The sequence below is a fragment of the Synchiropus splendidus genome, chromosome 4 (assembly GCF_027744825.2).
Source record: "Synchiropus splendidus isolate RoL2022-P1 chromosome 4, RoL_Sspl_1.0, whole genome shotgun sequence".
Classification (NCBI taxonomy): Eukaryota; Metazoa; Chordata; class Actinopteri; order Syngnathiformes; family Callionymidae; genus Synchiropus; species Synchiropus splendidus.
The window spans coordinates 2,080,248-2,093,372 of NC_071337.1; the positions used below are offsets into that span (position 1 = coordinate 2,080,248).

The 13,125-nt window shown below is 44.8% G+C and overlaps 1 protein-coding gene across 5 annotated transcripts in view; it reads right to left on the bottom strand.

Moving 5' to 3' along the window:
* The window catches only part of apaf1 (apoptotic peptidase activating factor 1), a 41,042-nt gene extending 28,528 nt beyond the window's left edge, over positions 1-12,514 (bottom strand). For 3 of the 5 annotated variants that reach the window (XR_008414346.1, XM_053861986.1, XM_053861989.1), the window contains exons 1-16: positions 12,200-12,514; positions 11,714-11,976; positions 10,029-10,218; positions 9,744-9,941; positions 8,490-8,679; positions 7,292-7,404; positions 6,909-7,040; positions 5,124-5,362; positions 3,911-4,078; positions 3,713-3,844; positions 3,541-3,654; positions 2,999-3,183; positions 2,333-2,459; positions 1,816-1,941; positions 1,566-1,706; positions 1,344-1,469 (exon numbers count right to left, since the gene is read on the bottom strand). Coding sequence is in view for 3 of the 5 variants with exons in the window: in XM_053861986.1 (XP_053717961.1) it covers positions 1,344-1,469; positions 1,566-1,706; positions 1,816-1,941; positions 2,333-2,459; positions 2,999-3,183; positions 3,541-3,654; positions 3,713-3,844; positions 3,911-4,078; positions 5,124-5,362; positions 6,909-7,040; positions 7,292-7,404; positions 8,490-8,679; positions 9,744-9,941; positions 10,029-10,218; positions 11,714-11,860 (2,328 nt within the window). In the remaining 2 variants the exon portion in view is untranslated. Of the gene's footprint in view, positions 1-1,343; positions 1,470-1,565; positions 1,707-1,815; positions 1,942-2,332; positions 2,460-2,941; positions 3,184-3,540; positions 3,655-3,712; positions 3,845-3,910; positions 4,079-5,123; positions 5,363-6,908; positions 7,041-7,291; positions 7,405-8,489; positions 8,680-9,743; positions 9,942-10,028; positions 10,219-11,713; positions 11,977-12,199 lie in introns of those variants that run through there. The other 2 variants (XM_053861987.1, XR_008414347.1) reach the window with 2 other exon arrangements.
* Positions 12,515-13,125: the final 611 nt, after the last annotated feature.

Here is a 13,125-nt window from a genome sequence, read left to right on the forward strand (position 1 = left end):
CCGGAATGATTGGTGCTTTAATAGACAGTTTTTAAAAGCAGAAAACAAAGGACATCTGAAAGGATGACTTCACCAAGAGGGACGAGACGGAGATGGAAAACAAGTTTCTGAGTTAGAAAGTGATGCTTCATCAGTCAGAAACTGGTTTGCCAGTGTGGTATGACATGTTTGAGTCCCATTCAAAGCCACAGTGAAGCAACTTTAGCTTCGTTTCACCTCAGGAACTGCCTCAAGTCCAACCCCAGCCGTTAAAAACAAACAGACACTTATCAAATACACATCACGGTCCAGGAGTGATTGTTACTGCAGGCAAGTATAATGTCTGAACTTCATGATCTCAGTTTGATTATTCATGTCATTTTTGTGTTATTAGGTTATTCTTTTTTAGTGTTTTTTTATTTTTACAGTTTGACGGCCATAATACCAAAATAAACCCAGGGCACAGACAGTAGTTATAAGAGGACTTTATGGTGGATCACTGACACTCGAAAAACCTGAAACAAGACGACTTTATCTTGTGATAAGCAAATCATTTGTAGGACTGAATTAATGGCGTCCCACTACCAGATGACAGCATTTCCACTTAATCCCATCGGGCTGCTACTCCAACAAGCAGTGGTTTGAAATGTTAGGAAAGTCCCTGTGACTGTCTCTGAACCAAGCAGTAATGCTGTTCCAGGTCATTTAATTTCTGTTGTATTGACGGTGCTGAGAGATTCCCTGAGGCACTGTCGTTATTTTCAGAGGTCACTAGATGGCGCTGTCTGCGGTCAGTTCTTCACACCTCCTCCAATGAAGGCTCACAGGCCTTGGAAAAATAAGGACAATGTTTGACAAAGCTTCATCAGCCCATCAGCAGCCACCATTGGAAGTGACGCTTCTAAAACAAGCATGTAATGACACGAACATCAACCTCTAATCACAGAAAATGAGTTGTTTTTCTCTCTCTTCAACAGCTCCCTCATTAATAGAGATTCATTTTCTCATTTGGAGTAGTTTGACGCTGCGATTGCTTTCGATGAAAGCCTGTGTTTCAGTGGTAGGATTAGATTTTCTTGAAATCCGTGAATTGATGAAAGGACAGCAGCAGAGTTGTTGACTTCTCAGTCAAGTTGTGACTTGCTTGTCCTGAAAGATGTTTTGACTGTTAGCAAAATGCTGAACCATTTAAGGAATAGAAAAACAAAACTTGATTCCACTCACGCATCCTAAAATGATATTCTGACCCAACAGGTTTTTAAGATGGTGGATGTTAAAGCCTCCACATTGTAAGTGAATCGAGATACTCCCACTGGAAACAACCGAATGCGGATTGGATTTTCAGTTTCACGCAGAGCAGTTACCTTGACGGTGCCGTCGTTGGAGGAGGTGGACAGATAGGCGTCGTCGGGGGAGAAGCAGCAGTGGTTCACTGGTTCAAAGTGTCCAAACATGGTGTTCTGGGAGGACGGCTTGTTGAGGTTCCACAGCTGCAGACGGAGTCACACACATACACAGGATTCATTCTGAAGCCATTCTGATTTGTATTTTCAAATGTGTCATTGAACACTATTTTGACTGTGGACCTTCACGTTCAGGAACTTGTCATTAGAGCAGGTGGCCAGCAGGAGGCGGTTTGTTTGGTTGGTGAACTGGCAGTGGTTGACCTGCTCCTCGTGCTCCACCTCAAAGGCCCTCAACAGCATGGCTCGCTCCACGTTCCACACCTGTAGGTCAAACATTGTGACTGCCACAGAAACTGAACCAGCAAACTGGGAGGAGAAACCTCAGCGTGATCCTGTGAGAATACGCTGGAATATTCGTGAAGACCTGTACCTTAACCTTCTTGTCGCTGGAGCAGGTTGCTAAGAGCCGGTCATCGGGTGAGAAGGCGCAGCAGAGAACGTCATCGTCGTGAGCCTGGATCTCCCGGAGCTTCTCCCCAGACGTGCTTTTAAACACCTGAAGAGAGAGACGTGCTTTCAAAGCGTCGAGAGCAACAGGCTCCACGAGAGAGAAACTGTCCAGGAGGACCAGAGTCATGATTCTGAACATCTGGATCAACTTATTGCATCATATCTGCGGCTAGAACTAGCATGTGGACCCCATGTCTTCATGCTACACCCCACTTCCCGTCACCATTGTTCATTGTTCAATGTCTGGAAAATATAGGCTTCAATTCAACAACCAGCGGAGGGTCCTGGAGGTGAAAATACTGATGTAAATATATTGTTAAATCATCTTTTTTGAACGTGGGGACAGACAAATCTCTCACAAGCACAGTGTATATGAGCATCTTTTAAAGCAGCCATGGTAATAGCAGCACACACCAGGCACAGCAGGCTCCCGTTACCTTGACGGTCTTGCTGGCTCCACAAGAGGCTATCTTGGTTCCACTGTGGGAGAAGCAGGCTGAGTAGATGGAGCCCTGGTGGGGCTGAATGATCAGGCGTGACAGAGACTCCACAATGTTTTTATTCCTGGAAAAGAAAGTGGTCAGCATGACTACTCTCATCGGGTTAAAGGTTCACTGCTGCAGTGAAGGAAGCAGTGGAAGAACTACTGCTCTGACCGAGCAGTTTAGCTCGCAGGGCATCTGGGAAACGTCCTTTACTGAAAATTTGATGCCCTAAAGATGCCCTGTGGTTGCCGCTCTCACCCTGACTCACCAGCAGAGAGCGCTGTCGCGTCTTGAGTCCCCACAACATTGCGTGACAGATGCTGCACGACTGGCATTTAAGCCGACAAACAGCCGCTTTAGAGGATAAGAAAACGTTGGATGTCCACTAGATCAGTGATTCTAGGGGGGCTGTGGGCCGCGAGCGCGGTTGGTGATAGTTACCAACTATGGAGAAATTCTTGAAAAGAAAAAAAAAAGTGATGGCGCTCCCAACAGTAAACACTGTTCATGAAAGCACCCGTTGAAGTATTTCGGAACTTCACGTCAATGTCCTGCACTGACCGTGATTTCGAAGTGGTGTAGCTGTGATGCATCACGGGAGCGCTCAAGTGAACTCACAGCCAGTCGAAGTACAGCCTCCCAGAGCGAGCGAGCTGTCTGGCCTGCTGCAGCGCTTGTGTGTAGACTTCAGAGGTGACTGGCTGGGACAGAGCCAGCTGAACCACGTCGGGAAAAGGTCGCTGCTCCAAGTGGTGGCCGTTCAGAGACAGAAACTCTTTGAACTGACTACAAACGTCGCTATTCTGGAGGGAGACAAAGCAGACAGTTAAAAACTCCATTTTTATGCCGATAACTTGCTTTTCTTTCAATAGCTGAAGTTGGCCTTTTCCAACTTTGGGAGTTATGACTGAGGATTTGCAAACTTCCCTCCTTTGCTGAGGCACCACTCTTGGGCCAGCTCTAGACCTGCTCTGGGTTTGGCCTAGAACCCTATAATGGAAGGCTTCCTGGTGGATCCCAGTTAAGGTGAGGGTCCCATAGCAGATAAATGGGCCACATACCAGTGTTTGCAGTTTCGTTTGAAGCTGCATCTCTTCCTCACGTAAAGTGTATTTAAACGTCAAACATCAAGGTCTAAGTCAAGGCTGATGGTGACTGACCTCCTTGTCCAGACTCAGTCCATGTTCCACGTAGTCGTTGATGAGGTGAGCTGGGCCCATGATCTGGGCCTTTGTTCTGACCCAGTCCAAAGAGAACATCAGAGAGTGAAGCTCCTGAAGACCCAGAGGTGGTGTTAGTGACAGCTGAGGTGAGAGTCACATGACCGCTCACCTGGGTCAGGTTGGCTTTGGCCATGTGGTAGGTCAGGAATCGGATCCAGTAGAGGCATTCTTCGTCTCCTGACACCGGAGGATTGTCCCTGTAGAACTGCTGGTACTGACTCACCACCTTCCTGTGAAGGCTCTGCAGAACACAGAGAGGCACTTGAGAAAAGAACATGAGCGTTACAGAGACAGACTCAAAACAAACCTCAATCTGAGCTCGGTTCTGCTCCACCAGAAAGTCCAGCTGCAGGTCGTGGAGGTAGTAGAGGTAAGGTTTGCTGTTGGTGTCCACAAAGAGGAGGGATTTGTTGACAAATTCCTGGAGAACATCTTCCACCTCCTCCGTCTCCAGGTCCCACAGCACAGACAGCACCTACCGGGAGAAGACACAGGGGTTCACCTTGTCATGTCTCCACATGTACATGGGGCAAAACTAACTGAGACTTATGGAGAATAGCAACTCCCTAAATAACCCACAATATAAAGTGTTGAATACTTTTAATTAAGGATGCTCTGATCAGGGTGTTTGCTGCTGATCACCGATACAGATGATCACCACCGATCACTGATACCGATCACGTGGACTGACAATGAATTTGTCATCAAAATGATGAGACCTTCTGTGTACATGATGTGAAAACTTCAACGATAAAATCATTCTAACTCAGACATGTTTTAATACACCTCTTCAAGAAGGAAAAAAATAGGGGAAAAATATTCTATCAAAAGGACAACTGAAAAACATTTAATTTGATGTGAGACGTGGCAGTTTGGTGAGTCTCCAGAGACCCTACTGTGTCCGTGAGGTATTGTAAGTACATACTGGCCGCTTGTAACAGGACTCTGAGACAGAGAGCACTGCACTTATGAAAGTTTCCATGGACGTTTTTTAAACAGTTTCAGATTCAAGTGGCTGACCAAGGCTGCACCCCGACTCCAAAACGGCGACGGATCCAATCGTTTCAGTCTCCGCATGAACGACACCTGAGAGAGGCTGCTGATCTAGCTCGGTGAAATTACTGATTATTTCTTGGGCAATTAGCTTAGCATTCTGAATGTCACGCTCGGACCGGCGGGTGTTGCTAAGCGTTAGCTGCGCTAACAGCCTGCTGCTTAGGAACCACCGGTCTGCCTTTCATGAGCCTGGAAAAATACATGACAGATTGAAAGAATCTTCACGGCAGACGTGCTGCTGCTGAGTGAGCAGCGAGGAGGGAGGAGCGGACGCATCACAAGCAGTGATCGGTTGTTGCGATCAGCTGTGACAGGTAGTGATCGGCATTCACCTATCACGCTGAAATCGGTTGATCATGATCAGAGCATCCCTACTTTTAATACTTTAAACCCCTACAAAACCACAACACTACAAAGACACGCAAAACGTCCTGCTTGTGAGGCACCACAGCTGGTCCACAGACCTTGGCAGGGATTTTCACATCCTTCTCCAGCACAGTGAAATCCCTGTAAAGCTCTCGGTGGTCGTCAGGCAGCACCTCGATGCTGGCAGCCATGGCCTGGTCCAGCGCCTCGTAGTCATAGGAGGAAGACTTCCGGATGCGCTTGAACTGCTTCTGCCGCAGCTGCCGCAGGTAGTAAGGCCAGCGATCCGGCTTCTCCCTCAGCAAAGCCCCAATCAAGGAGACCACCAGAGGAGATCCTGCGAGCACCAGACAGAGAACAGAGAGGGAAGATTGAAACAAAGATGCTTTCCGATCCAGATGATGTAATCCGCACCCAAACAAAACGTAATCCAGGGGTCGACACCTGAGACTGGTCTGAGGGGCCATCAAGGACGGGAGGACAGTAGAAAAACTAGAGGAACAGATACTTATAAAACAAGAATCAGGCTATGGCATTATAAGCTTATTCTTTGATTTTACATGCAGTTCATTTGAAGACTCCTAAACATTGGAAGATGGTGAATATCTGTGAAGCTATGGGGGCGAAACAAAATGATATAAAGGCACTTTTTCCCCTCAGTACCTTTAAAAATAGCTCTCAACTACTTTATTTTTCTGAGTATAAGTTGCAGTTTTTTCAGTTTCACTGGACCTGCGAGTACCCAGATGCGATTGCAATATATTAAAACCCATCATTTCTTACTGTCATGTTCTTGACAAGCATGAACAAGGAGTGAGCATTACATACGCCCCGATCGTCTTCGTTTTGTCCCAGCACCGGGTGAGGAGGCAGAAATTTGGCGTGATCACATATGAGCTTTACAACAGGAGGAATATACATCATGTACCACAGACTTGGACATGATCACGAAGGTTGTTTTTTGGTGTTTTTAAATGGAAAGTCCAGAGTGAAAAATAAATAAAATGACTGAAATACTAGAGCAGCTTGTGGATATAAATCTATCTTTTAAAACGGACATCAACCAACAGAAAAGTGTACAGAAAGAGAAATAAAGACGGGAAAAGCAGCTAATAAAAACAAGTTTGTACTTGGAATTTGCAAATGAATGATGATGAACATGCTGACAAGGGCTGCACTTTGCCCCTCTGAAGTCATGTGTTCATCCTGTTATCAACAGTCTTCAAAACTGAAACCTGATAAATAAATCTGTGTTATTTCATAGATAAAGGTCGACCATTACGGAGGTAATAATTGAACGGTTACAGCCTGACAGAATGAGGTCAACCCCGGACTGAGGACGACTCGCCGCACAAAACTGTAAACAAACGGAGGTTGACAGTTTTCCAACATCTACGGCCACAATAAAAAACGTTTATTGATTTTGGAGACTAACTGCTATAGTCAAGAGACTACTTGACTGGAGACTGAGTCCAGACCAAGACCACGCCAACACTCTGAGCAGGCAAAACTGAGTCAGACCAAGACCGACACAGATGCAGAGCGAGGAGGCGCTGGTCTATTATTCAGACAGAAAAACACCTATCTCACCTGCTACAGAAGCTACGGAAACAACATGACTCCAGGCTTCAAAGAAAAAGAAAATGCACCATTGCACCCGGGAAATAAAACTGATCACATTCATGTCACATGAGGTTCAAGCCGTCCTGCTCGACCGAGACCAGACCTTGTGGTCTTGAGACCCGACTTGAGCTGAACAACAGCGAAGCTAACAGAGCCGTGTGTTAGAAGCGATGCTTTTAGACAGTAGACACACTTAGACACACAAATAAGCTTGGAGAAAAACATCTTTGGGCAGGAAACGAGAAGAGAATGTCACTCGCCTTTACATTCGCGAACAATGCTCCGAGCCTCCTCAGGCAGACTGTGGGCTTTGTTCTGAGTGTACAGCGCCAGAATCTCCAGAGCTTTGTTTTCGTCCAGACCACTCTCCACCTCCACCTGGAGTTTGGCACCTGGGAAATATGAAGAGGGCACGGCAGGGAAACGATCAGATAAACACCAGGTGACTTGACAGTGCAATGGGATAACTATAAATTCTTTACATGCCGACATGCTTAGTGGATTAGTTTTAGGGAGTAAACAATATATTAAAAAGTGTATTAGGACAACACATAATAGCATATCCATGTAGAAAAAGGCCCCGTGAGATGCAACTGTTTCATTCATGAGCCACGGCAGTGACACGTCAGTGATCAGTACTCACCACTGACAGAGTCAGCCAGGCTCCTGTTTCGTGTGGTCAGGAGGATCTGACACTGAATGTCAAACACCTTCAACACACTGCTGTCCCAGATGTCGTCAAGAATCAGCAGAGACCTGAAGAGTAAAAACGACGTGAGACACTTGTTCTTTCTTCTGCAGGCGGAACAGCAGAGCGGCCAACAATGTTTCCTCATGCAAACACGTGTTTCCCCCAACAACCCAACAGAACGGATACTCTCCAGAACATTGTCTGGAATCACCTCAGAGGCTCTGAAGAGGCTCAACAACGTGCTGACAGCAGAGCAGTGGAAACATTATTGGCCACTCTGCTGTTAACAGCTTCATTTAAGCCAGTGATTCTTAACCACGGGGCCGGGGGCCATGTTTGGGCCGCGAGCGCCCCCTAGAGGGCCGCTAGAATTTGTTTTGTTTTACACCTCTGGGCCATGAGACGCTCCGTTTTAATACAGAAGCCACATATGGTGGCAGCAGTGAGTCACTGAATTGACAGCTGCACATCTGTGATAGTTACCAACTACGGAGAAGTTCTTGAGAAGAAAACATGATAAGTAAAAACTGTTTATGAAAGCATCTGTTGGAGCAGTTTTGAAAATTAATTAGAATATTTTGTGGCAATACTTTCATTTACACTTTACTTATATCTTCTTTGGCATTTAAATAAAATGATTTATCATATTTATTCAGTTTTTCCAATTTTATCAACAGTTTGAGTCAAGTGTATTTTTCTTTTTTTTTTCTTTAGTAAATGCGATGAACATGACTTGAACCTGCTTCAGCTGCTGGTTGGACTTTTCCATGACAAATATCTTTGCGATGGTCACATGGTTTCATGTCATTTCACAAGGTTTTGGTTTGTTTACGTGTGAGTAGGTTAAATATGTTTATTGATCACAAATGAAATCAAGAGTCATGAATCAGTTCTATTGAATGGGCCCCAGGGCCATTTGTTCTGGGAAAGGGCCCCCAGATCAAATAGGTTCAGAAGCCCTGCTTTAAGCTACCTTTAGAACAGATGCAACTTATGGGATACATTTGCTATTAATCTGGAGTTAACTCATCTTAATAGTGTGACTAATTGAGATTAAAGACTGACAGGCCTAGTATTAATCAAGCGTTAACTATAGAAACAACATTTTCCAGAGTGAACCTCCCCAGAACGACTTCATTACCGAGCTCACCTGGGATGCTTGCGCAGCATCAGGAAGCGAAGACGTTCCTTAGCTTCATCCAGAGAGGAAGGCGGTCTGTGAAGGGACTGGGCATCCAGGTTCTGCTCCAGACGGAAGCACAGCGACTGGATCTTGACCAGCAGGTCCGGCTTATCCAGCTGACCGATGGACAGCCACTGGACGCCTCCAGGAAAACACTCTGCAGAGGGAAGGGGGCTCACGCTCAGCCAAAGGTCCCACTAATGGTACTTGGTAACATGGACACACGAAGCAACAGCCCGTTGCATGTGGTGTGCTATGGCGCCCAAGTTTTTGCGTGTACAGAGCTCAGTAAAGCAGTACCTGTTTCTGTTCGTCAGGGCTGAGTATTGACTCAGATTTCCCAAGTTCATTCAATTCACAAGGGCCTGAATCGTATTTTCGTGATCCGATTTGAAGGATATTTCTCAACTCCAGTTTTGCGTTTGTGAGCTTTTATTTTCTTACTCTGGGTGGTTGTGTTTCCTGTTCTTCAACTGTTGCCCCTTCTCCAGTAATGGCACACACACAGTTCGGACCAATCCTGCAATCACAGCATCTCTTCTCCAGCTTCCTGGCTGCTGTGCCAGATGGTCATCGCTTCCACCCTGGTAAAGTTCTTCTGTTTTCTCCTGGTGCTTTGTGTAGTTTTATTCCGCGTTTCATTTTTGTGCTTCAGCCGTACGTGTCTTTACACTACGTGTCAATTGGTTTTCCTCACCTGAGTGTTTTGTAACCACCCAGAGTTTTCTGTTGTTTGGGCCCCATGTGTTTTTGTACTCCCCATTTTTGCCAGTGCATTAATTCGCCTGCCTTCTGGTTCAGGTTTTTCCCCCTCCCTATGTTCACCTCCTCACTCCGGCTTTTCGGCGATGTCTTCTGCGCAGGTGTGTGTTTGTGTTTTATTTGTGGTACCATTTTACTCTCGCTGTTCAGAGTCCAGCATCGACCAGCAATTGGGCCTGGCTCAGCGCCGCATCATGACATTGTCAGAGAACCAACGCTGCAGATGGTAGAAGAATCCTCTAACTTGGTGAATTATTAAAATGATTAATTGTTTTAAAATACTAATGTTGACATTCTGGTTCAAACCACAGGCCGTACAACTTGAATAAATTATATTGGTATTGTAAGAATGATACCGGTTCAGGGTGAATGGCGCCTGGCTCTGACGTATGGAACACACGTCTTTTATTTCTCGTGGTTGTAAACCTTTAAAAAAAGCCTTTCTGAGAAGGTTTTTACCATCAATGAGCTGCTGGTGTCGAACAGCCTCAGCGGCGAGGACGGACTTCCCCGAGCCGGCCATCCCAAAGACAGTGATCCAGCCAGGTTTATCCCTCAGAAGGTGAAGCTTCTCACGGACACGGCTGACCAGCTCTGGTCGGCTCACAAACACCACGGGCCTCTGGGGGACGCCGCCTTGGCTGAGCACGGCCTGGACTGCTCCGGCACCACAAACACAACAGTTACTGAAGAAGAAGAAGAAGCGGAGAGAAACCACAGCCAGGAGGACGTATCATCACTGACCATCAGGTACTTTGCCGTTGATGCCATTCTTCATTGGGGCTCCTGAGTTGTGTGGGAGGCCATTTTGAAGCAAAACGGCCAGATCCTGATGCTTCTCACTGATCAAGGCGTTATAGAAGGAGATGTAGGCACTGATGTCTTTCCTGAGCAGAAGGTCCACCAGAGACGAGGCCTGTTCATTCTGGGTGGGCTGCGCAGACAGGAGAGGCCACTGTCAAACGGCCTGCAGTCACATGCTAGGATCAGATAAATCATGATTCAAGAGTTGTTTAGCTCAGGGGCTCTGAACCTTCTTGATCTGGGGGCCCACTTTCCCCAGAACAAATGGCCCCGGGGCCCATTCAAGTAATAGAACTGATTGATTACTCTTGATTTCATTTGTGATAACAACCACATTTAATCTACTTAAAGGTAAAACAAACCAAAACCTTGTGAAATGACATGAAACCATGTGATCAGCGCAAAGATAAAGTCCAACCAGCAGCAGAACCAGGTGCAAGTCATATTCATCAAATGTACTGAAGAAAGAAAAAGCTAAAAATACACTTGATGCAAACTGTTGAGAAAACTGGAAAAAAATAATAAAATTCTGAATAAAACCATGTCTAAATATCATAAAATAAAAAAATATATATTTTATTTAAACTCCAAATAAGATATAAGTAAAGGGTAAATGAAGGTATCACCATAAAATGAACTTCTCCATAGTTGGTCACTATCACAGATAGTGCCGACCCACTGTGAGCCAGCCAGGACCCTCAGATCCCCAGGTGGGTCTCAGCCAGTGAATCTGAGAGTCAAGATGTCCTTCTCTCTCAGGGCTCTCCACTCTGAACAGTCTGCCAGAGGAGAACCAAAAACCCAAAGTGGAGCGCCACCTTTAGATCCCCTCTAAAAGTTCACTTTTATAGGTTTGCTTTCATGGAATATCATCCACACTTTTACTTAGTTTTACTTCACTGAGTCAGGTAAGAGCAAACTTTCTTCGCTATTTAGCTTTTGTCAACAGGGTTCTAAAAATAAAGCTTTAAAATGTATACTGTACATCAATGGGATGTTATGTTAATATATGCTATTGAAATATGTTATTATTATTATTATTATTATTGTAGTTGTTGCATTTTCCTTTTATCACAGACAAAATGTGAACATAAACAAATAAGTGGGAAATTGTTCACATCTGTCATAAATGTTAACATACAAATGCAATAAGAAATTCCTCGTTTACACATAATAAAAAAGAAATTTAAAACGCGCAGGGGACTAAATGACATTTCTGCAAATGTTGATGAATAATTTCAAAAGTTTCACAACTACGTATATGATGACGTGAGAACTGAAAGTAGAGGGAACATGTTGTAAAAATAAAAACGCCTTAGCAGAATCTGTTTTTCCCCAAAATGAAGCGGGATCGAGACAATATGAACACAGATCCACTTCCTCAGATGACAGTATGGATCATGTTTGTAATACCTGGTTCTGCGGGTAGCTGAAATGCAATTTAAAGTCAGTACAAATTATATTGAATATATGAATATTTTTTTTAACAGCACTTTATTTCGTAGCACTTTCCTAGTTGGTGGTCAGTGGGGGTCACTGACCATGGCAATAAATTCTATTCTATTCTGATGACGACAAATGCTAAGATCTTGACATGTCAACCATTCGTCCTCAATGTTTATCACCTGTTTCCTGACCACGTCCTCCTCGTCCACAGTCAGCACTTCATCACTAATCATGTAATCCATGATATCGTGGGGCTTTATCTCCTGCTGCAGCCGGTGACGACAGTGAAGCAGGCAAGTCTGTGCTCCCTCCTCCAGCACCATCATGGCAGGACATGTGCGAGCAGGGTGGATCTGGAGGGGAATGACAGCCACGCATGAACCTCTCTCTCTCTCGCTCTCTCACCAGAAATGCTGCTCCTCTTTGTTCCCTCCTCGACTGTCTGGGTTAAATCAACAGAAAATAAATAGTTGCAGAATTACCAAAAATAAAACACTAACACGATATACTGACATATTTAAGGTTAAACTCCATTTTCGTAACAGTGCTGTACCTTTCTGTTTAATGAATATGGACTGTATTTCAGTCTACGATTATATTGCTAAAGATCACTACAACATTTAATGTGAATAGAGAAAAACACAGAGCTGGAAATGCACGCCTACCTAAAAGACACGATGTTGTTGGCTCAATGCTTCTTCAGCCAGGCCCAGAAAGAAGTGAAATGAAAGTCGAAATAAAAATTCACGTCATGAATTCTCTGTCTCACTTGTCCAGACAAGTTCTGACTGACAAGTCACACAAAGAAAACGAAGACTGGCACGCCAATATCTCGTTTCTCTGAACGGGAAAGCGCATTTACGAAACTCCTGACGCCCGTTCCATAAAGACTCCTCAAGAAAGCGACCTCAGTTCACTCATTTCACCTGACGGGCGGTAACACACCCAGCAGCAGGAGAGCTTCCTGGTTCACAACGAAAACAACCAGCCCGGTAGAAATCAACCAATCGAACGGCAGATCACAGTCACGTGTGGAGTGAAGTCATCGCTTTGGTAATCTGTAACTGGGTAAACTGATGCTGCGTTCAATGACATCACAGTGCATCTCCGGTTTATTTTAAATACGCGCCACAAATAAAGTTATAAGGTAGCAATAACTTTGGTGTACTATTTTTGATCAATTAAACCAGATTACATTGTCTATCCTGCAACGCAGACATATTTTGCGCGAAAGGGTGCGTATTCATTCATGTTACTTTCATTATTATTTAAAAAAAAAAAAGCGGCTCTCGAGTAAGGCCTCGGCAGCCAGTGACAGTGGAGGAAGCTTAGCGTGTTATTTTTCCCGACGTGTGATGACGCACTGCTAATGCAATTATGAAGTGGACCTTGTGCGCATGGGAATCACAGAGGCTTTCAATGCGTCTCTCTTAGCCTCCAGAAACACACCTCGTTTAAATAGTTCACTCGCAAACGTTTCAATTTAGTCGAATGAACAATGAAAAATAACAATCGAAACAATAACTACTGTTTTGTGTCACTTTTATTTCAACATCTCTGTTAAAAATAACGCTTATACAGCAGACGCCAC